Source organism: Protomyctophum bolini (genome assembly GCF_963924005.1).
Source record: "Protomyctophum bolini genome assembly, chromosome: 7".
Classification (NCBI taxonomy): domain Eukaryota; kingdom Metazoa; phylum Chordata; class Actinopteri; order Myctophiformes; family Myctophidae; genus Protomyctophum; species Protomyctophum bolini.
This window is the reverse complement of record NC_137868.1, coordinates 4,434,620-4,458,958: the sequence shown is the minus strand read 5'-3', so window position 1 is coordinate 4,458,958 and position 24,339 is coordinate 4,434,620. Positions and strand designations below refer to the sequence as shown.

At 44.5% G+C, this 24,339-nt stretch overlaps 1 protein-coding gene across 1 annotated transcript in view; it reads left to right on the top strand.

Annotated features, from left to right (window-relative positions):
* Nucleotides 1-4,115: 4,115 nt before the first annotated feature.
* otoa (otoancorin) overlaps nucleotides 4,116-24,339 on the top strand; it is a 35,702-nt gene continuing 15,478 nt past the window's right edge. Inside the window, exons 1-20 of the mRNA XM_080767995.1 lie at nucleotides 4,116-4,185; nucleotides 8,919-9,046; nucleotides 9,765-9,829; nucleotides 10,229-10,250; nucleotides 10,861-10,903; nucleotides 12,689-12,818; nucleotides 13,305-13,374; nucleotides 13,552-13,595; nucleotides 14,017-14,085; nucleotides 15,786-15,997; nucleotides 17,015-17,258; nucleotides 18,001-18,143; nucleotides 18,384-18,501; nucleotides 18,641-18,868; nucleotides 19,949-20,107; nucleotides 20,756-20,896; nucleotides 21,722-21,777; nucleotides 22,226-22,346; nucleotides 23,119-23,237; nucleotides 23,925-24,066. Of these exons, the coding sequence (XP_080624121.1) occupies nucleotides 8,941-9,046; nucleotides 9,765-9,829; nucleotides 10,229-10,250; nucleotides 10,861-10,903; nucleotides 12,689-12,818; nucleotides 13,305-13,374; nucleotides 13,552-13,595; nucleotides 14,017-14,085; nucleotides 15,786-15,997; nucleotides 17,015-17,258; nucleotides 18,001-18,143; nucleotides 18,384-18,501; nucleotides 18,641-18,868; nucleotides 19,949-20,107; nucleotides 20,756-20,896; nucleotides 21,722-21,777; nucleotides 22,226-22,346; nucleotides 23,119-23,237; nucleotides 23,925-24,066 (2,232 nt within the window). The 5' untranslated portion in view covers nucleotides 4,116-4,185; nucleotides 8,919-8,940. The remainder of the gene's footprint in view (nucleotides 4,186-8,918; nucleotides 9,047-9,764; nucleotides 9,830-10,228; nucleotides 10,251-10,860; nucleotides 10,904-12,688; nucleotides 12,819-13,304; nucleotides 13,375-13,551; nucleotides 13,596-14,016; nucleotides 14,086-15,785; nucleotides 15,998-17,014; nucleotides 17,259-18,000; nucleotides 18,144-18,383; nucleotides 18,502-18,640; nucleotides 18,869-19,948; nucleotides 20,108-20,755; nucleotides 20,897-21,721; nucleotides 21,778-22,225; nucleotides 22,347-23,118; nucleotides 23,238-23,924; nucleotides 24,067-24,339) is intronic.

Genomic DNA, 24,339 nt, shown 5'->3' with positions numbered 1-24,339 from the left:
TGAACGTGGTTAATAAATTAATGGTTGCATACAATAAAACACATCAAACACATAAATCATAACAGGTGTCACATGGATGGACGACGGTCATCAGATGAATCTGCTAAAACAATTCAAAGTTGGGGACAATAAAATAACTGAATTTAAGGTTAAATGTGAACACTATAGAGCAGGGGTGCCCAAAAGTTAGATTGCGATCTACCAGTAGATCACAAAAGGCTGTGCAGGTAGACCACATGATCTAAAATATATCTATTTTTGGCATATGTCACTTGAATTAAGGTGACTTGATTGATTGACATAAAACAGGGCCTGTACGTGTTTCTGTGTACACAAACGTTGGTAACATACATTAAATAACAAAATAAACTTCTTAACTGTGGACAATGACTCACTGATTGGTGATCGTCGACACTCAACAGAGTCTATTCACTCTTTTTGATTGATTGATCTTTCCTTTGTTTAATCTGCTAAGAGGATTACATTATAGGTACTGTATAGCCTAGTGGCAAATACGCCTACAGTTCTATGCAAACTCCACCAGGTGTCACTGTCACTTTTTAAGAGAAGAGTGCCATGGTCTGGGGGTCAAGGTTGAATAGAGAGAAGCAACCTGTGTGTGTTTGTGAGGATTCTTTGAAGAGATCATGATGGTAAAAATGCTACACTTTCATCGTATATCTTTCAGATACACATGCAAGCACATTCTTGATGCATTATGTATAGGCTATAGTCTCCCGTTATGTCAAGATGATTAAGAATTCACAATGTTGATGGTTGAAGATGGTAAACAAGAGGTGGAAGCTGTGATCCAGAGACCAGAACCAGTAGTTCTTTAACTTATTGGTTGGGTTTCTCTGTCCAAAACAAACAACTCAGTTCACACGGGTGAGATTTTTTGACTTGAGATCTACAGTACCCACCGAAAACATTATAATACCATTGCTGAAAATGGCGCTGGCATTACATAATAAGTCAAATGCACTTGGAATGGGAAATAGAGGGGGAGAAATGGAACCAGTAGAGATTTTTTTTTTATTGTGCGCAGCGCAGCAACACTCTTGAAAACAGGCCCTTTTTTATGTCAATCAAGTCAACTAAATTCAAGTGGCAGATGCCAAAAAAAAGTTTTTATATATAAATTAAATATTCTTTAGGGGCATGTCATGTGATCTATACATGCACAGCCTTTATGATCTACTGGTATAGATCGCAATCTACCTTTTGGGCACCCCTGGACTATAGGGATTGAAAACACAATGCCTTAAGCCTTCGGCCATATTCCGGCCTCGCAATGTTTGTTTTTTTTAAGATCAAAGCAGCAGGTGCAGATGATGTGTGCACAAGGTGCATCAATGGCACAGTAACAATAGATCACAGGCCTTATTTGTGCCTGACGAATATAAGTCACATGCAGACCAGACAAAGGAAGACAGACCACATGAGACAGATAGTACTGTACGTATGAATAGCTTTCTTTGTTTCTTTGTTTTTTCCCCCCATTTCATTTCAAAGTTAAACCTTTATCCGTGCACGGAATGCACTGAGCGACGACGAGAGCATGCCAACTTGAAATATAGACAGGAAGACACTTAAAAACAACTAATAAAGAAGCTAGATATCAAAAAACAATTACAACGGATACACAATGGAATTATGGAGCTGCATCATTCATAATCATCGATTTGAACTGTGCAAGTATATTGGCATGGAAACAAACTACATAAAATGTGTTGTAGGGCATTCCAGGAAAATTGCGGGGCACTACGATAAAAATAAGAAGAACTTGGGCCTACTTCCAAGTTCCATCACAAAATGATAGTAATGAAGTCTCTGTTCCATTCTGGTCAAACAGAGTCAGGGTGCTGCTATTGTGCATATTGGCTCAATGGAAACACTCCCAGTGGGTCACAATTAAGTGTCCTTGAGTGGGTTCTAACTGGCCCCATTTGTACATTATCAGAGTTTTATAGGAGTCCTTAAAATTGGTACGTTTGAGAACCACTGTACATCAGTAACACCTAGGAAGTATTGTATATAGGGAAGGCCTGGAAGCAGGATGACTTATTGTGTCCATATATAAAGCCTATAAAGAACAGATATGCAATTACTGTAACATCACTTAAATGCTGACGTCTCATTCGCCTGACCAGTTTTAAACTCATTCATCATTGTTTTTGTTTTTTTGTTTGTTTTTGTTATTGCACTTTAATTGACTTTGTACGGCAATATCATGTATAAATGTTCAGTTTTTTAAAACGGAGGAACAAAAGCAACAATGTCCTTGTGTTTAATTAGCGTCATTAGCGCGGGGGAAATGCAGGCTCGTACCCTACGGAGACAAACGCGCTGCTTGTTTTTGTGTCACACAGCGTTAAATCCCCATGGGGTGTGTTGCATGTTCCTTGTTGTCGGGCAGGACTCGTATCTCCATGAGTCAACTTTTCTTTCTTTTTTCCCCCCCTTGGTCACTGCGGTGTCATGCTGCGTTCACATGGGCAGATGCAATTTTTCATTGATTTTGATCGAAATATTTATTAACAGTTTGCATAATTACAGTAGCCTACATTTCAATACTGTAGCTATTGAAAAATAGCAGATCTACAAGCTCATATACCGTGTGCCTGCGCTATACGAGCTTGTAGATCTGCTATTTTTCAATAATCGTGAAAATGTGTCGCAAATTTGGAATATATATTCTTTCAGAGCGAACATTTTTGCTTCTGGGGGGTCCCTGGAACAAGATATTTTCAGATGGGGTCGGCGGCCAAATACAGTTTGGGGTCCAACAGATGTGAAAATTCAACGAGAATATTGATCCAACGTACCATAGGAATTAATAATTCAAAATATATATCATTGGTTGAACTCATTCATTTAATTTATGTAAATATTTGCTTTGTAGAAAGCATTTTTGAGGAAAAAAAGCTGTAACAAGTTAACACATTTTATTTTGTTTTACTTTGATCAAAAGTTTTTTTTTTTTAAGAGAGAAAAGAGAGAATCAGTTAAAGTTATTTTTTCCACTTCTTAAAGTACCAGTTTTGGACATACGTGGTTTCCTGATGCAGATGACGATGTGTTTCACAGGAAGACACATGTGTTGATGTTCTGTTGCTAGGATACATCTCCTTACATCACTGGTTCTCAGCATCTGGTCCAAGTGGACCTTACACTGGTCCATTTGGTTCCATTGGGGTATAGAGTGACCTTATGGAAACCGCAAGGTTCCCAGTTCGATCCCAGGCTCCCTCAGAGTTAGTGTCGAAAACTCGAAGTGTCCTTGAGCAAGACTCTGAACCCCTGATTGCTCCCGATGTGCTGGTTGGTGCCTTGCACAGTTTCCTCCGGCATCAGTGTGTGAATGTGTGTTTGAATGGGTGAATGTAATGCACGTAATGCACAATCTATGTAAAGGTGTGTGAATGTGTGTGTGAATGGGTGAATGTAATGCACAATCTATGTAAAGGTGTGTGAAGGTGTGTGTGAATGGGTGAATGTAATGCACAATCTATGTAAAGGTGGTGTGAATGTGTGAATGTAATGCACCATCTATGAAAAGCGCCTTGGATAAAGGCACTATAAAAATGCACCATTTAGCATTAGGTACACTGTACACTCTTATACAGAGGTAAGTGAAATGTGGCACATTTTAGATCTGCTAAAAAAATAATAATAATCACACCCGTGTGAAGTGAGGGGCGCTCTTATCATCGTACATCATCATGACATAAAATAGATACTATATGCCTATTTGCTCAGACACTATGATGTAAAATTCTCCATTAATTGTCAAAGGGAATGTAATGTTGTGTTGGACGTAAATCTACACTAATGGCTGAATATATGAGGGGCCTAGCGCTCCGCAAAAATCAAAACATATACACAATGCATGTAATATTATTATGTAATCACTTGTCTGTCTGTCTCTTATATCTTTCTCTCCCTTCCTCTCTCTCACCCTCCGCCTCTCTCTGTCTGTGTGTGTCTCTCTCTCTCTCTCTCTCTCTCTCTCTCTCTCTCTCTCTCTCTCTCTCTCTCTCTCTCTCTCTCTCTCTCTCTCTCCCTCCCATGCACCTGTGGATCAGCAGAGCAGCATCAGTCATTACAGAGAGAGAGAGGCAGACAGAGAGGAAGAGAGGGTGTTCTACAACACGGCTGCATTTCAACATACACCAAGATCAGGTGAGTACCTACTTATCTATACGCAGATTTAGTTTTTACTTAAGTAAAAATACCAATAATAATAATATATCTTTTTTTGAAAACTAGCCGATCTATACAACATCGCAAGTCGTTGTGAATTACGTATACATCTGCTATTGTTTTTAATAGACAAATACATTTGGCTTAATAATGCATGTTTTGTTATAACGTCAATCTGCAAAGTAAGTTGTAACTAATGTTTTCAAATGACTGTTTTGGAGGAAAACAAAAAAAGTCGTTGTGGACTTTAAGTAGCCTTAAAGTAAAGTAAAGTAAAAGTATGAAATTGCACTTAAGTAAATGTATTTAGTTAATTTCCACCACTGTACTTTTGATTTCTACCTACCTGTTATTGTCTGTAAGTCAACTCTGAGAGTGTACACATGGAACCAAATGGACCCTTACAGGTCTGTAACTCTGAGAGTGTAACACATGGAACCAAATGGACCCTTACAGGTCTGTAACTCTGAGAGTGTAACACATGGAACCAAATGGAACCTTACAGGTCTGTAACTCTGAGAGTGTAACACATGGAACCAAATGGAACCTTACAGGTCTGTAACTCTGAGAGTGTAACACATGGAACCAAATGGACCCTTACAGGTCTGTAACTTGAGTCTGAGAGTATGTGCAAATGGAACCAAATGGTACAAATGGAACCAATGGATCACACCAAGCATGTATACAGGCTATAGCAACAACTTTAACTCTATAGTGTTCACCATTGATGTCATTATAATATGGTGTGGGGCTGTGGGCAGCTGTGCCATCAACCTTTTAAAACTATATTAGGCTATATATCTTTAATTTGATGTTATAATGCTTGTTGTGAACCTTGAGGGTGAATTCAAATGAGAAAGCAAATCAGGTGACAGTCAAAACCAGACAGAAGGAAACAGAATTATGTGAAGGAGAATTCTGGGCCAGCACCTTTAGAGTCGTAGAGGCGAAAAAACATTCAGCGCATGCACGCTGGGCCGTTGTTGTCTGGTTGTTACAGAAGCCCGTTTGGGACAAAACACTGTGCAAACGGCTTTGGTCATTATGAAAAGACAGATCCAGCGGCCAGCGCGCACCGCGTCAGAGCTGCGCTGCGCTATGGATGTTATGTCATTTTCTAATCTGGAATTCTCCTTTAACTCTGAGTACAGTATAAATGTACCATCTGTACCCTTTACGGGTCCGTTTGGTTACTCGACGTGTACACTCCCAGAGTTATTTGTGTGACCCCCTGCCACAATAATCACATTTGAACTGGGGTCCAGAGCCAGAGGTTGAGAACCACTGCATGGTGTAGAAACATGACAGAGGTTGTTTTTCTTTGCGCTCTCCCAGTGGCTTCATCCTCCCAGTGGTGAAGTTCAGCAGACTGGTTGCTAGGCATGTATACATACTGTACATTACAGTATGCTCCCAGTGATGTGAGCAGACTGGTTGCTAGGCATGTACATACATTACAGTATCATCCCAGTGATGTGAGCAGACTGGTTGCTATAGGCATGTACATACAGTATTGTTGAGATGTGATCTGTATTGTGTATTTATATGAAACTCTTATTCTGAAGCACCAAATGCTCAACAGGAAATGCCTATTAACGTGTGCATAAAACTTCTGAATAAACGGCTGGCTTCAGTTGTGTTGACATGCTGAAGGAGTGGATGTAATTGCTGCCTACTCGTGTGTGTTATTCTCTTTATTTCCTATGATGTCCGACTAGCTCCCAGGCTATCTAGATTCCGTCTATCGCTGTAATGGCAGCTCTGCCAACAAGTATCCTCCCAGTGATGTGAGCAGACTGGTTGCCATAGGCAGGTTTATATGCAGGGGTTTCCATGGAGGATGTGAGTGATGCACAGGATATGTGAAATAATGTGTAGCCTCGGCCGGGAGGCGAACCCAGGCCTTATAAATCCTCTGCGGCATACATTACCAGACCGCTAAAGAGGCATATGGGCCCGATAGGCAAGCAGCGACACAGCACCATGTAGCCTATACTGCAATAGACCAATCATTTGTTTACAAACTGTAGCTGTCCCAGTTATGGGTATGCTGTAATATTTTATTTAGCTTATTTTTTCTGAAAATGCATATGGTAAATTGTATTTTTGTTTTGGGCAACAAACTGCATATTTCGGTATTTGTATGGTAAATGCATGGTGAGATAGTGCCATCTACTGTGCTCTGTATTTGTGGTCTGTTTGTCTGGTTCATGGGCAGGTTGAATTAGGCTCACCTAAGCAGCTAATCACCTCATTTCAATCACCTGTTGGGTTTGGGCATGTTTGGGCAGAACAAACAGAGGTGAAGAGAGGAGCTCTTTCCACAAAAGATAAGAAAGAAAATAATATAAAAAAGAACAAGAACTTAACTGAACTCCTAAAAGTCTGTGCAGAAGGCGCATACGGTATGTTCCCAGTTGCCCTCGAGATATCAGTTGGGACGTTGTCTTATTTCTGCACCAGATGAAGATGGTTTAGGAGCAGTTACACAAACATTGGGAGTGGGACTGGGCGCACGGGTGACTGTTTCATGTAATCAATTCCCAACAGATCTCCAAACCTGTTGTTCTGGGGAGCGCTGGTTTCAGTTCATTCAACCTCCTCTTGTGTGTTGGATATAGTGAGATGCACCCTAGGAGACATTTATACTTCATTGTGTGTTGGATATAGTGAGATGCACCCTAGATAGGAGACATTTATACTTCATTGTGTGTTGGATATAGTGAGATGCACCCTAGGAGACATTTATACTTCATTGTGTGTTGGATATAGTGAGATGCACCCTAGATAGGAGACATTTATACTTCATTGTGTGTTGGATATAGTGAGATGCACCCTAGATAGGAGACATTTATACTTCATTGTGTGTTGGATATAGTGAGATGCACCCTAGATAGGAGACATTTATACTTCATTGTGTGTTGGATATAGTGAGATGCACCCTAGATAGGAGACATTTATACTTCATTGTGTGTTGGATATAGTGAGATGCACCCTAGATAGGAGACATTTATACTTCATTGTGTGTTGGATATAGTGAGATGCACCCTAGGAGACATTTATACTTCAAAGCGCAACAGTATTGCGCACAGGGAACAGTTGATATACAAGCTCACATCGCATCGCGGATGCGACTGTTGTGAGTGTAGAGGTTGTAAAAGCCCCCTTATGGATGAAAGGTTAAACTGTCAAATGCATGAACATTACAGAGGTCTGCGTGCGCGACACCATCACGGGACGAAGCATGCATTATACTTGACGGGCTGCAGGTGCGCGTGCAGCCATGGACAAACAGGCTCTTTATGAGCGCACCTCCCATTCTTATGACAGCGACTGGAGGTGTGGTTTTGAGGACAACTGATTTGAATTGCTATTATTGTTCAAACACAACAGAAACCAAGGATTATATATTTCAAGGGCGAGAGATCACAATAAAAAAATCTCCTCCAGGCCTATTGACTCGTGGTTTCCTAAAATATTTTCAGATGGATGTCCGTGGACAATTACAAATTAATCTGGGGTTCCTTGATGTGATTCAATGTGGGGAAACCACTGGTTTAAACAACATTAGGACGAAAGCCCAAATAAGCAACTACTGTACAAACAAAAAAACAGCAACTACCAATGATTTATTTACAAGCGGCTTTACAGAAAAAACAAGCCAAAGGTCGCATAGAATAATCAGGCAACACACTGGCTGAAGGAAATGAAGCACACACACACACACACACACACACACACACACACACACACACACACACACACACACACACAGTCACACACACACACACACACAAGGAGCCCGAAACAGGTGAATATATTATGGGTAGTTGCCCTACCCACGGGTCTGACGTCTGGAAGCGATGGCGGTTAGCGGGTTGGATTTTGTCTGACGTCCAAGGGGCGTTACAGGCAGTTAATTTAATATGTTATATGCTCTGCTGATGAATTGAACTCTCGGAAATGGTACATCGAGCCAGGCCACGATGGAAACAAGTCCCCCTGCAGTACTTCTTGTCCGTCTTACTGTTGTTGTTTACAATTTTTTGAATAATTAAGTATTAAATCAAGACTTACAGGGATCAGTTCTATAGTTTTTTTTTTCAATCAATCAATAATCAATCAATCAAATCCTTGTGTATAACCCAGCCAACATGGCAACCCGCAAATGGCAACCCATGGCAACTGTCAATCAAGGCAGTATAAAGGTGACATGTATCAGTTCCTACACTCCCACCTATGCAAGATGGCCGAAATGTTTGCCAGCAGCATGGCAGCAGCAGGTTCCTGTTCACTGTGACAACCTTTGGTTACTCTTCGGTCAGGTCTTTGTGTCCTTGAAAGGAAACCCATTGGATGGTTCTGGTACCGGCTGGTACCTGGACGCCCCTGGAGAAAGACTGCATTTCCCCTAGTTAGGAACTCAACATGGACTGTCACCACCTTTAAAGGGGCCCCCATTTTGTGTTTATTATTTTCTATAAATGTTCAAAGTTGTTTAAGTTCTGTTTTTGATATAATAATAATAATAATATTTCAGTTAGCCTTTAACTCCAGTTTCTGCCTCCCTTATTTAATTGGTTTTCATTCACACATTGAGCTCCTTCCGAACCTGGTTTATACGCAGTCAATCCCTTTACCAACATTTTATTAGTTACCCATTGCGCCACTTGCTACACTTGGACTTTCATTTCTATTTTATTCTTCTACAGGGTCGATCCGAGCTCTTCCATCATGGCTCCCAGATGGGGGACAGTGGTTATTGTTCTCCTGGTGATGGTCTGTCAGTCTGAGACATTGGAGACCACAACATCCCCAACAACACCGGTTACTCCTTCAGGTTAATGCCATGCTGCATTCAATGTTAATTATTTTCATTCAATTATTTGCATGGGTATATATCCGGGGCCTAATACGTTTAATACTCCTTTTCGGACATTGTTAGAGCATTTTCTTTTTTTGTTTCAGTGTTTTAATGTATTTGATTTCAAATAATGTTCGAAATAAACTCATTCATTCATACCCACCATTTGTTATCCGGTTACCCAATAGAGCACCGAAGTCCTGACGTCACTCGCTCATCCCTTAGCTCATACAGGGCCCAGGGGCCACACCATCACTTAATGCGGCCCTCAGGATAATATCAGAATACTGCTATATTATTGATTTCAGCTGTTACAATTCCAAACCAATTCCCAAACATGACCCGCTTTAATTACTTCAGTCTATATTAGTATAGCTGAAGTCCTGAATAACTATAGTATTAAAACTATTGTCTTTTTTATGTCAAATGTATAGTTTGCATTTAGTTCATAATAAAGTTAACATAACTATAACTAAATGCATTTTAAATTAAATAAAAACTATATTTTTCAGGTGGGGTCATTGACGGCAGAGTCGAGGAGGGGCTTTCAGGTCAGCTACTAATTGGGAAACAACACCTCATATTAACCCATGTTTAAGTCACACTATAGGGGTGGAAAAAGTAACATATTCATGTTATGGGACCTCTGTGTGTGTGTGTGTGTGTGTGTGTGTGTGTGTGTGTGTGTGTGTAGGTTACATCACAACAAAGTTCTGCCCAACACCACCGCCTTCCTCCAGGAGCGTGGCTAAATCATTGGTAATTGTCTTTTTTTTTTTTTAATGTATTCTTTATATAATATTTAATTATGATCTTTGTTCACTGTCTTTTGTTGTTATACGTGTCTATAGTACAGTGTTTCAGCAGATTTTTCCCATGGATTTTTTGCGCTCGTGCTCGTTACAGTACGTGCACACGTACGCCCGCGACTCACCAGACCTGGATTCTGTTTTAATAGCTTTTTTCTTTTTACACTTGCGTCGTTGCGCCTCTCCTGAGCCATACCTGGAGGAGATGATCCACTCCAGGCAACAACGCCTGCGTTCCTCGCTTCACGTTTGAAAGGCCAACAAAGTTAACACTTGCTATAAGAAATGTTTGTTGTTGTGGTGGTGGTGGTGTTGGTGGTACTGATGCTTGTCTTATACCTCCCTACAGATGATGAAATGCCTGGAAATGGGTGAGGAGGATTTTTTTTTGCCTTGTGTGAGTGAGTGAGCGAGCGTGAGGTGAGTGAGGTATGAGTGAGTGAGTGAGTGATCTAGTGAGTGAGTGAGTGAGTGATCTAGTGAGTGAGTGATTGAGTGAGTGAGGTGAGTGAGGTGAGTGAGTGAGTGAGTGATCTAGTGAGTGAGTGAGTCAGCGAGCGAGCGTGAGGTGAGTGAGTGATCTAGTGAGTGAGTGAGTGAGTGATCTAGTGAGTGAGTGATTGAGTGAGTGAGGTGAGTGAGGTGAGTGAGTGAGTGAGTGATCTAGTGAGTGAGTGAGTCAGCGAGCGAGCGTGAGGTGAGTGAGGTATGAGTGAGTGAGTGATCTAGTGAGTGAGTGAGTGAGTGATCTAGTGAGTGAGTGATTGAGTGAGTGAGTGATCTAGTGAGTGAGTGAGTCAGCGAGCGAGCGTGAGGTGAGTGAGTGAGGTGAGTGAGGTGAGTGAGTGATCTAGTGAGTGAGTGATTGAGTGAGTGAGGTGAGTGAGGTGAGTGAGTGAGTGAGTGATCTAGTGAGTGAGTGAGTCAGCGAGCGAGCGTGAGGTGAGTGAGTGAGGTGAGTAACTTGTTGCTATGTTACAGGACACCGCATTCCCATGGTGATGCCGCCACAGGCGTTCGACAGGTAATTCAGTTCTTCAGCACTTCAGTTAGAAATGAGTGCACAGGCAGGGAATCATTGGTATAGGCTTTAGAGTTTATAAAATGTCATATATTTTGACACCAGTGATGTCAAACTTTAAGGTACTCTAGATATCATAATATAGAATACCAACGTTTGACATCACTGAGAGAGAGAGAGCTACCGCCTCGGCTCCTTTTAACCCATTCTGAACGGGAACCCATTTTGGTGTTAGCATCATGTTATGCTTTATAGCTGTTGAAAAATAGCAGATCTACAAGCTCATAGCGCGCCACCGAGTGGCGCGCTACGAGCTTGTAGGTCTGCTATTTTTGAAAAATCGAAGAACGACTGACATTTTTTTAGAATCTGATCTCAGGTCAGAATGGGTTCATCAGACCAGTGTGTGTCCAGTGGAAACCTCGTATGAATCTGATCTCAGGTCAGAATGGGTTAAGGCCAAGTGCAGCAGCGACTTGTATTCGCGACCTTATTGTTTCGGTCATGACTATAGTGATGCACCGAATATTCGTCCGCAGAAAATATTCGGCAGAAAATGGCTAAAAAAGCATTTTCGGCCTATTCGGTTTCGGCCTGAATAGGCAGAAAATATATCACCGAATAGTGTATGCAATTAATGCATTCAAATGAGCTGAATAAATGTTTTATGGACCCATAACAGTGATTATTATTGAAGTTAAGTTTTGCCATAACCATAAATCAGGTATAGCTTTAAGGTACGGCAATGACAGCAATGATAGGCAGAAATATATATAATATTAAATATATTCGGATATTCGGTATTCGGTTTTCGGCCAACTGTTTCCTATATTCGGTTTCGGCCAAGAATTTCCCTTTTCGGTGCATCCCTAGTCATGACCGTCGGTGAGAGTATAGGACCGAAGGTTACTCTGTATAGACAGACAGCTTTCTGAGTCACTTTTCCAGCACTGCCTATACTGTAATGATGATGTCATTGTGTGTCAGTGCTCAGGGTCGTGCACACATAGACATCAAAGGGGGCTTCAGCCCCTGCCCTTTTATACCCGTCTGTTTTATAAAACAACTGACCTTTCCAGACCACGAATGCTAGCCTGGTTAATAAACCAGACCGAATCAGCCGTTGGCAAAAAGAAAATTGCCTGCCGGCGGATTACGGTCTGGAGAGGCTCAATTGTATACGCCCATTTCCAACACCAGAGCAATGGGGCGGCCAATCGGGACACGGTATGCAATATGGGCGGGCTTTGGTACAGTGACTTTCAATGCTTGAGACCTTTGACTGACAGTAGCTCTGACCAATTGTGTCAAAGAGAAAATGTTTCAACCCGCGGCCCTGGAAATGAAATCCAAGCTGAGCCTCCCCAGACTAATATCCCGCGGTCCGTGCGATATTAGTCTGGTTTATTAACTAGGCTACACGATTGCAGCGTTTACTACACGGTGAAAGAAATGCAAATCCTGCACTCCTTTTCCATGCCATGCCGGAAGGAAGGCGGCATTCAGGAGAATAGCTTTTTTTCCCCCGAAGTCTCCTGAACGTGAACACCGGATTTTGCGCCGAACAAATGTGTGTAGAAATCCAATGTCGTTACACACCGCATCTCCACCAGCCAAAGAGTGCTGGTTTGCGCTCCGAAAATAGCTGATCTACAAGCTCTCAACGCGTCGCAGCGCGACGCGTTGTGAGCTTGTAGATCTGCCATTTTCGCTATTTTTGTACAAATGTGTGATTGTGTAGCCCCTGCCTGCCACCCCTCTATAACACTCTCTGCACGTCCCTGTCAGTGGTACAGAGGGAGGACCAGAGGACGACGAAGACATGCTGTATGACTTCCAGTCCATCGTGTCCACTGTACCCGGTGTGTCCACTGTACCCGACACGTCCAGAGCCATGGCAGAACCTATACCGGACTGGGTATATATGAAGCAGGGTTGTTTTTGACACTTTTAGTTTCTTGAAAAGTTTTCATTTTAGTTTTAGTCACATCACATTTGAGTCACCTGGAATGTTATAGTGTAAAGTCTAGTTTTAGCCGACTAAATGTCATACGATTTATTCGACTAAATCTACAGTTGATTTAGTCGACTAACATGTATTTTAGCCGATCTACAAGCTCACAACGTGTCAGGCTCCAGCATGCAACCGATTGTAAAATGACTTTCACTGGATCTCTTTGTCCACTATAGTCCCTTCCTAACATTATAGTCTATAGTTTTTATTTGTTGACGAAATTGTCAGTATATTTTGTCTTAGTTTTAAGTCATCATAGTTTAGTTTTTATTTAGTTAGTGGGAAAAGGTTAATCTTAGTTTTAGTCTCTGAGTCTCTCTCTCTCTCTCTCTCTCTCTCTCTCTCTCTCTCTCTCTCTCTCTCTGTCTGACTGAATCTCTCTCTCTCAAGATCAAGAAGGTCGATGAGATGAAGATCAAGATCAAAATCAAGTGCAGGAGGAACGGAAAATGCAAGATCATCCCTAACCCCAACCCCAACCCCAACCCTAACCCCAACCCCAACCCTAACCCCAACCCCAACCCTAACCCCAACCCTAACCCTAACCCCAACCCCAACCCCAACCCTAACCCCAACCCTAACCCTAACCCCAACCCTAACCCCCCTAAGTGCAGGAGCAACGGAAAATGCAAGATCAAGATCAAATACAGGACCCAAGACGACGTACCAACAACAATCAAGGTTTCAATTAACTTACACGCGTACAGTACGCAACCAGCGACCTGCTGATTTCTGTAGGTTTTCTGACCTCAATTGTACCCCCAAAAGAAACATGAACTTTTGAACATTCCGTACATTGAGCACTCGTTTGCACTTCCACATTTTGGAAAAGGATCAAAAGATCCTTTTATTACTCTGTGATTATTATGGGCCGGCGTGCGCGCTTACTCGCCCTTGTGCTGGGAGGGACGATCATGTTTCCTAGCCAACCGGGTCAGTGTTGAAGGTTGATTTTCACTCTAACCGTTTCATATCGATAAAAGATTTAGTTAAGAATTTGTTAAGAAAAATGCATTTGAAAACAATGAGAAGTATTAATGTTATAGAAATATCTCTCTCTCTCTCTCTCTCTCTCTCTCTCTCTCTCTCTCCCTCCCTCCAGAACATGACAGAGGATGTGTGGAACTGCACAGAGCTTCCATCTATCATCAGGATGATGAAGAACTATACGGTCAGTGTTCCATCCCCAGCTCCAATTTAGTTTCTTAACAACAACAGTTTGAACACACAGCGAGCTAGTGGGGGGAGGCACAGACACCGCTAGTGTGAGAGTAGTAGTTCACAGACACTATAGTGTGAGAGTAGAAGTCACAGACACCGCTAGTGTGACAGTAGAAGTCACAGACACTGCTAGTGTGACAGTAGAAGTCACAGACACTGCTAGTGTGACAGTAGAAGTCACAGACACCGCTAGTGTGACAGTAGAAGTTCACAGACACCGCTATAGTGTGAGAGTAGAAGTTCACAGACACTATAGTGTTAGAGTAGAAGTTCACAGACACTGCTAGTGTGACAGTAGAAGTCACAGACACTGCTAGTGTGACAGTAGAAGTCACAGACACCGCTAGTGTGACAGTAGAAGTTCACAGACACCGCTATAGTGTGAGAGTAGAAGTTCACAGACACTATAGTGTTAGAGTAGAAGTTCACAGACACCGCTAGTGTGACAGTAGTAGTGACAGACACCGCTAGTGTGAAGTCACAGTCAGACACCGCTAGTGTTAGAGTAGAAGTTCACAGACACCGCTAGTGTGAGAGTAGTAGTGACAGACACCGCTAGTGTGAAGTTCACAGACACCGCTAGTGTGAAGTTCACAGACACCGCTAGTGTGAAGTCACAGACACCGCTAGTGTTAGAGTAGAAGTTCACAGACACCGCTAGTGTGACAGTAGAAGTTCACAGACACTATAGTGTGAGAGTAGAAGTTCACAGACACTATAGTGTGAGAGTAGAAGTTCACAGACACCGCTAGTGTGAAGTCACAGACACCGCTAGTGTTAGAGTAGAAGTTCACAGACACCGCTAGTGTGAAGTCACAGACACCGCTAGTGTGAAGTCACAGACACCGCTAGTGTTAGAGTAGAAGTTCACAGACACCGCTAGTGTGACAGTAGAAGTTCACAGACACTATAGTGTGAGAGTAGAAGTTCACAGACACTATAGTGTGAGAGTAGAAGTTCACAGACACTATAGTGTGAGAGTAGAAGTTCACAGACACCGCTAGTGTGAAGTCACAGACACCGCTAGTGTTAGAGTAGAAGTTCACAGACACCGCTAGTGTGAAGTCACAGACACCGCTAGTGTGACAGTAGTAGTGACAGACACCGCTAGTGTGAAGTCACAGTCAGACACCGCTAGTGTTAGAGTAGAAGTTCACAGACACCGCTAGTGTGAGAGTAGTAGTGACAGACACCGCTAGTGTGAAGTTCACAGACACCGCTAGTGTTAGAGTAGAAGTTCACAGACACCGCTAGTGTGACAGTAGAAGTTCACAGACACTATAGTGTGAGAGTAGAAGTTCACAGACACTATAGTGTGAGAGTAGAAGTTCACAGACACCGCTAGTGTGAAGTCACAGACACCGCTAGTGTTAGAGTAGAAGTTCACAGACACCGCTAGTGTGAAGTCACAGACACCGCTAGTGTGACAGTAGAAGTCACAGACACTATAGTGTGACAGTAGAAGTCACAGACACCGCTAGTGTGACAGTAGAAGTCACAGACACTATAGTGTGACAGTAGAAGTCACAGGCACCACTAGTGTGACAGTAGAAGTCCCCTGTCGGGGTCCCCCGGGCTGTAGCCCACCCTAGCCCTCCAGCTACCGTAGGGTCCGTATAAGTGTTTTGTATAACTTGTATCTCCCTCCAGGGTCCGTCTAAGTGTTTCGGGGAGGCGTTCTTGGCCCCTCTGTCCTGGGCCGCGGTGACAGACGAGGGGTCCGAGGGGTCCGGGGGGCCAGACGCCATGGAGCCCGGCGACTACGACGACCTGGTGTCGGCCGCCAAGCCGCTCCTACAGAACCAACCTCCTGCCAAGATGCAGCTGCCCCGCGGCTTACAGCACCCCCGCATGATGAAGATGTGAGTGTGTGCGTGTGCGTGTGCGTGTGTGTGTGTGTGTCAGATGACGTCGGTGCTCTATTGAGGTTCCCATATCGCCTTAGTTGGTTGGTGATCCTAAGGGCCGATTCATACTCCTATTTTACCGCTGTTTTGGCGCTGTAGTGCCGAAATGATTTCGGCTCGTCAGAAGTTTTCAGTAGCACCGACGAGCCGACTTTAGGACGTTACCTGCCCCCCCCCGAACCTCAAATGACGTCACATTTTATTGGGCTCTAAAATAGGAGTATGAATCGGCCCGTAACGTCCTTAATGGGGGACTGCACTACTCCGGCTGCAGGTACAACAACATGGTCACAGTCCACGGGTTTCATCCCAGTCAGAGTACTGGCACAAAATGCAGAGTGACAAGCACCACGGTTGCGCCTCATAACTGCCCTAAACAAACGTTATAAAGTCCATAGACTTGCCTGGCGAAGGGGTTATGTTTTTAAGGCCCCTTCTATAAACGGCTTTTGTCCCTATACGATGATAGCATTGGACGAACAAACTTTTCCTATAGGCCGACAGTAAATGTTCTCTTATAGCGAGAATCACACAGCATACCTACTATGTAAGCGTAACTTGTCCACTCTGGAGATATGTACCTTTATGTAACACCTGCTTTTGTATAGTAACGTACTCTTCTTGTACACAAAGCCTAATTAGGAGAATCAGAATATCTTTATTGTCATTGTACGAGACAACGAAATTGAATTGAGCGGTTTTATGTCAGACGCATGTGTGTCGTTCCAACTCGGCTGTCAATATCAATATTCTCCATTGACAATGAACGGAGAAATTATGTCAGAATTCCGTTATATATATGACGTAAATTAAACATCAAAACATTCAACGCCATTGACATCGAAGGGAAAGTTGAAGGAACCACCTGAGCTGGCTCCTTTCCAGGCGATATACCCCGAGTCAGGGTTAGAGTGGAGATGATGAACGTAACCCTTTAATCATACATATGTTGTTTTGTGTTGTTGTTGACAGGATGGAGATGCTGAACGAGGCCTTTGGGTCGTTTTCGGAGGGGCAGAGGTTAAAGGTCAGGGACTGGGTGAAGAGACGGTGGAGGAGATGCAGGAACGTAACCGGACTCGCCGCTCTCGCTGAATCGGGCTCACTTCAGGAGAAACCCCCCAAGTGTCCTTCCAAACTGATGTGGATGAAGATGATGGGGCGCTTTCTGTCCCGCTTGGATGTGGGCGACATCAAATCCATCCCCAAAGACCAGGTGTGTGTGTGTGTGTGTGTGTGTGTGTGTGTTGTGCACAAGCTGCAGTCATAATACTGCAGCGAATGTAAACAGATTTGTAAAGCATCATCAACGTCATTTCCTTGAGCGGTACTTCCGCCAACATCCCGCTCATTCCGTCACATTCCAGCAATGCACTCTACAGCGTACTGTAGGTCTTGCCCTTATTGCGTGCTTCGAAAATCGAAACGTACTCTGGGAACCTCGCAGTTCTCAAGCAGCCTCTGTGCCTCGTGAGCCACTGTCCTCCACCATGCAGTTCCTCTCTGCCTCATGAGCCACCGACCACCACCATGCAGTTCCTCTCTGCCTCGTGAGCCACTGTCCTCCACCATGCAGTTCCAACACTGTCTCGCATCTGCGTCTCTAGATGTGAGTTCTTCATTGTTACATGAGGCAGGGGGCTGTATTTTGCGTGTCTTAAGTACCAGGTCTTATTACCTAACTTGAGTAAAATATAGACCTGGAGGCGTGGTCAATGCTCTTTGGCCACTCAGAATAGCCAAATGGCATTGATCACGCCTCCAGGTCTTTAGTTTACTCAAGTTAGGTAATAAGACCTGGTACTTAAGACACGCAAAATACAGCCCAGGGGCTGGAATTCCATAAAAGGGAATTTTTGGACCATGGGTATACTTTTGGATGAAAATAGCCGATATAGAGTAAAATGAAGCCATCTTTGTGCTTGTCCATTGTGTCTCCATTGTGTCTCCCTCTACAGCTGTGTGAGTTCTTCAGCTCGCCTCAGTTCAGAGCCTCCTTCACCGAGGTGAAGGGCATGCGCCCCCTGCTGGCCCGGAGGTTCCTGCGCCGCGTGCAGGAGTGCTCCGCCGACGAGAAGGAATTCCTGCAGCGTCTAGACAGGTGAGCCATAGGTGGGGGGGGTGGGGGGGGGGCGGCAAGGAGATCAAGGCAGAAAGTTTGGGCAAAGCTTTTACCACAAACTGTACAAGCAAAGAGTTTCCCCTCACATCAGATATTGACAAGCCTATGTACACCTAAACTAAACATAATGTTTCGTGTGTGTGTGCGTGTGTGTGTGTGTGTGTGTGTGTGTGTGTGTGTGTGCGTCCGTGTATGTGCAATGCAACATGTGTCCTCCAGGCTGGGTTCTCTGGCGTGCTACTATGAAGACGCCCCACGGAGCGTCTTCAGGGACCCAGACCTCAGCTCTCGGCTTCTCTCTCAGCTGGACGACTGTCCCAACTCTGGAGCTAAGAAGGTACGTCTCTCTCTCTCTCTCTCTCTCTCTCTCTCTCTCACATACACACACATACACACGGTCACACACGGTCACACACATCAAACAGGCCTGAAAGTCCACATCTGTCCGTCCGTCTGTCTGTCTGTCCGTCCCACAGCTGAGGAAACGCCTGGTGAAGGCCGTGATGTCCTCAAAGCGCGGCGAGGCCAGCGCTGAGACGCTGAGGTCCCTGGGCTCGGGCGTGGCCGCCCTGTCCCCCAGGCAGCTGGCCCGGTTCCCTGCAGCGGCCCTCAGGGAGGCCCTCAGCAACCTGGGGCCCCAGTTCAGATGGAGGGCCAACCAGGCCAGGAGGCTGGCCAAGAAACTGCTGCAGGGGTCGAAGCAGGTGAGACAGAAGAGAGGCGGCGGATTGTTTTGATTCTCTGATCCCATTGTGTACATGAATAGCAGATCTGCAAGCTCACAATGCTATGGTTTTTGAAACATTTTTTAAAGGTCTATAGTGCAATGGTGCAATTTTATTTCGAAGTTTCACATTCAACGGAAAGCTGTGTGTTTTTGAACGATTTCAGAATGTCGCATTCCTTCAGGTTATGGGACGTAGCTCCGCTATACATGTGCGATGCGTGTTTTTTTTTTTTTTTTTAATATATTTTTTATCCCACGATTTTGTAACCCATTTTTCACCCCTGTGTCAAATATCTAATGTGATCCTGGGCTCTACACACCCTCCACCAACCTGGGGAGAGCAACGGACTCATGCTTCCTTCATGCCTGAGTGTCCAAGTTGCTCCTTTACACCTGACAGGGGGGAGTTTCCCTGGTTGGACGTAGCGCGTGGAAGGAACACGTTATTCCAACCAGTTCCTTTCCCCTCCTGTTTGTTTACATGTCACAGAGAGACGGGCAGCAAAGCTTGTGGCTTATTTCTAACCTATAATGTTTTCAGATACATATTTTAGCGTGAGGATTAAGTTTTAAAACGAGTAATGCACTGTCTGGGATGTCATCTTGAATGAGATTAAAAACAGAGTACAGTAGTTGTTCACCAGGTGAATAAAATCAAGATTCATTTTTATTCACGCAGGACTCTGACACGTCATCACGCAGCACTTTTGAGTTCAAAGGATGTAATTCAATTCAGACTTTTATGGACTTTTGATATGAAACAAAGATGGAAATGTTCCCATTGTTTTGGCATTGACTATTAGGTTTCCACGGATATGCTCTAAAAGTGTGACAAATATTTTCCTATGCCTTAAAACACAAAAACATTGTGTATGGGGGGGGGGGGGGGTCTCTCACACTCAATATTTCCAGGTGTGCCGCTTGGATTGCTGAGCTGAGCCGAGCTGAGCTGAGCTGAGCTGAGCTGAGTTGGCAGTTCAGTTGAATCGAATCGTATAAGCTATCCATTCATTCCCATTCTCTCATGTCAAATATCATCTCTAATGTCTTAACGCAGGTGTCTGGTGAGGAGCTGCTGGCTCTGGGCTCGGCGGTGCGAGGAGTGAAGATCTCCACCCTCAGGGAGATCATCTCCAAGGAGGGGCTGGACTCACAGCTGCTCAGGAACATCAGTGACAAGCTGAGCAGAGGCCAGAGGAAGGCCCTGCTGGAAACCGTGAGAAGCCCACGCACGCACACACGCACACTCGCACGCACGCACCCACGCATGAACGCACGCACGCACCCACATGCGCACGCATGAACGCACGCACATGTGCAGACAGTAGACACAGGGTTGTCCAGAACCGACTCTGTTCAGGCTCTGCCAGTAGACCTAACGGGCCTTATTAGTCCCCACACCTGTCCAATTCCCAGGCTCTGCGTGAGCCACCTGATTGCCAACCCCAGCCTATAGTTTCCCTTGCCGAATTCCCCCACACCTGCCATTTGATTACTTGTCTTAGTCAGTCCGCTTTTCACATAGTCAGTTTATATCAGACCTTCTACACACATTACTGCACAAGGACTTTCCCACCCATATACATGTACCTATTATGGCCAGGCCCATATACGTAACAACTGGGATCTCCATATAATGGGCATAAAAGGGACAAGAACAGACAGATATAGAGAGCTATTATGGACATAAAAGGGATACAGGCAGACAACAGATATAGCGGGTATTGCATACTAGGGTAGGGTGTGGTATAGGTATGTATCCCCCATCTTCATTGTTCCCAACTTGCATCGTTCCCAAGCAGGCCAGTGCTCGACGGGCACAGGTCTAGTATACATGGTGTATTGTTGGTCTGTGTTCACACAGATGGGGAAAGGAGTGAATGCGTCCGTGGTGGTGAGCAAAGCTCCCGGGGAGCTGCTGTCCAGCATCTCTCTGACCACGCTGGACAAAGCCCAGCTCACGTCTCTGGACCAGGTGGAAGGCAGAACCTGGAGCCGACCACAGGTACGTCCTAACAATGAGAACAGGACCAGGTGGAAGGCAGAACCTGGAGCCGACCACAGGTACGTCCTAACAGGCAGAACCTGGAGCCGACCACAGGTACGTCCTAACAGGCAGAACCTGGAGCCGACCACAGGTACGTCCTATCAATGAGAACAGGACCGGGTGGAAGGGAGAACCTGGAGCCGACCACAGGTACGTCCTAACAGGCAGAACCTGGAGCCGACCACAGGTACGTCCTAACGATGAGAACAGGACAAATGCCAGAGTACTATTCTCTACTATCGAACATATTTTAAAGCCCCCCCAGTCTTACAGACATGCAGTCACTCCCTGCTTCCAAAGCTAAGTGCAATGAGTTTGCAACCTTCTTTGACACAAACATTTCTGGTGTTCGAGCTGGTATCATGAATGCTGCCCATAGCACAAACTAAAAAAGTACAGCCGGTGGTGCCATCTGTAGGAGTGTGAATCACTCCAGAATCACTCTATAGCATGGATGACATCATCCTCCTGTTCATTGGACGCTATCCCCACCCCATTTCTCAAAGAAGTTTTAGATTGCTTAATTGGAGATATTTAAAAAATTGTTAATAGTATGCATGGAGTCGGGCATCTTTCCAGACTCTCTGAAAATGGCCGTGGTGGTTAGGGTTAGGGTTAGGGTTCTGCCTCATACAATGTGGCCCTGAGGAGTGAGTGGAAATATAGTGGCCATTATCAACGTGGAAATGGAGGTTGCTTATCAACTGATTGGATTAATAAGGTGAACTAATTACGGATTATTTAATGGAAACTTTGCATATGTCCTCTTCTCGTCCCACACAGGCAGCGTTCCTGGCCAAAAGGTTTCTGAAGAAAACCATCAAACCTCAAGACATCAGGTCAGACTCTCTGGCAATGTACAAGACAAGATTGTTATGTAGACAGATGCTATAGGTTCAAATGTTCAAATTAATACATGGTGTGTGTGTGTGTGTGTGTGAGTGTGTGAGTGTGTGAGTGTGTGAGTGTGTGAGTGTGTGAGTGTGTGAGTGTGTGAGTGTGTGAGTGTGTGAGTGTGTGAGGGTGTGAGGGTGTGAGTGTGTGAGGGTGTGAGGGTGTGAGGGTGTGAGGGTGTGAGGGTGTGTGGGTGAGGGTGTGGGTGAGGGTGAGGGTGAGGGTGAGGGTGAGTGTCTGTGTCTGTGTGTGTCTGTGTCTGTGTCTGTGTCTGTGTCTGTGTCTGTGTGCGTGCGACCGTGCGTGTGCGTATTTCAAATTGATTCGGTAACAAATGTGTGCCATTGGTTTCCACGGTGGCGACCGGTGATGATGTCATCACGCGGTTGACAGGAAGCTGGGCTCAGCCATTCAGGGCATGGTGTGTAAGATGATTGACAGGGTGGCCGAGGGCGACGCCCTGGAGATGGCTCAGATCATGACCGAGAACCCCCGATGGCTGTCCAGAGCACAGGTAGGCCTACACACATTTCGATTTATTTATTTGAATCCACAAATTACAATTAATTTTACAAGGAAACAAATATAACGGGGTTGACAGTTCATGTTCACTTAAGGATACACATCATGGCACCTCCTTCTCCACACAGACAAACTGCCTATAACAGACGAGACAGAACAGTATTTGGCAAGTTGTTTGGCTTTGCTCTTTGTCATGCCAGCTATTCTTAGGCCACTCATGGTCAGTTTAAATGCACATGGCCCAGGCTTCTGAATATCAATATGGCAAATCTACAGCGATACCCCAAGTTTGTTATGCTTCCAAGTAATGGTTGATACTTACACACACACACACACACACACACACACACACACACGCCTCTCAGACCCAAAACAGAAAACAAAATCATATTTTGTTGTCATCGGATAAGATTCTGTCCATAATTCCATGCTGTATTGATGTTGGTACCGTTACGAGAGACAACCGGCAAACCATCAAAATAACAACTCTTCTACATTCTCTAATTGTGTAGACTTCTTGTAAAGTAAGTGAATAATTTAACTCTTGAGAGCAGAACATTTTAGTTAATTTTAAGGTTTCCATTTGCTTATACCAATAACTCTCCGTCATTTATCTGGGAACCAAGAATAAATAAAGGTGATGATGATGATAATGACGGCGATGATGATCTCGTGCGTGCGTGCGTGCGTGCGGGTGCGTGCGTGCGTGCGTGCGTGCGTGTGTGTGTGTGTGTGTGTGTGTGTGTGTGTGTGTGTGTGTGTAGGTGTCGTGCGCTGCCAGGAAGCTGTTCTCCAGCCTGCTGAAGGAGAAGGAGGATTACTTCCAGAGCATCACTGAAGACCAGCTGGAAGACATCCCCACCATGTTCCTCATACGCTTACCGTAAGACACGAACTGTTTCATGTCAAGGACCCCCAAAATAATACTCATTAGCCTGAGGACCCCCATTTTAAACTATATACCAAGGACCCCCATTTGAAACTATATACCAAGGACCCCCATTTGAAACTATATACCAAGGACCCCCATTTGAAACTATATACCAAGGTCCCCCATTTGAAACTATATACCAAGGTCCCCCATTTGAAACTATATACCAAGGACCCCCATAAGAGAAGATCTGTAATACGGCTCTAGGACCCCCGGGTTGACCTGAATTAGGCCCTCTATTTAGGGACCCCAATACATATTGTAAAATGATCAAACTTAATTTAACAAACTTAATTTAACTCTTTAACTCAAATGGACCCGTTACAGACCCATAAGGGTAAAAAAAATGTAAATATAATTTAGCTGGGGACCCCCTGGAACTCCCTCAAGGACTCTCCACCAGCTGATGACTATCAGCTTTGATGATTGATGACTATTGAATATTGATGACTTCTACGTATTTGAAGTTGTGTAAAGTGCATGTGCATTATGTCTGCTTTCGCTCTCTCTCTCTCTCTCTCTCTCTCTCTCTCTCTCTCTCTCTCTCTCTCTCTCTCTCTCTGTCTCTGTCTCTGTCTCTGTCTCTCTCTCTCTCTCTCTCTCTCTCTCTCTGTCTCTCTCTCTGTGTCTCTCTCCCAGGCCACGGAAGATCAAGGATCTTCCAGACTCGGTGTGTCCGTCCTTCCTGGACAAGATGTCTGAAGCCGACCTGAGCGCTCTGCCGCTGAGATCTCTGTCTCGCCGTGCTCTGACCAAGAGAGCTCTGAGCTGTCTGACCAATGTACGCACGCACGCACGCACGCACGCACGCACGCACGCAAACAAAAACGAAAAATGTCCAATGGCAGTCACTCAGTCAAATCTTGTCATTTGAGTTACGGACCACCATTTGATTAACCTGACGCTGCGAGATCCAAGAAGCTTGCTACACAAATTTGTTTCACAGCTTATTGGGATCTGGGATCTCGGAAGCAAATTCGATGACAGGGCTGTTCCTTTTTTTTCAAGATACTTGGTAGATGATTGGATGGGACCGTCTGTCTGTCACCGTGTG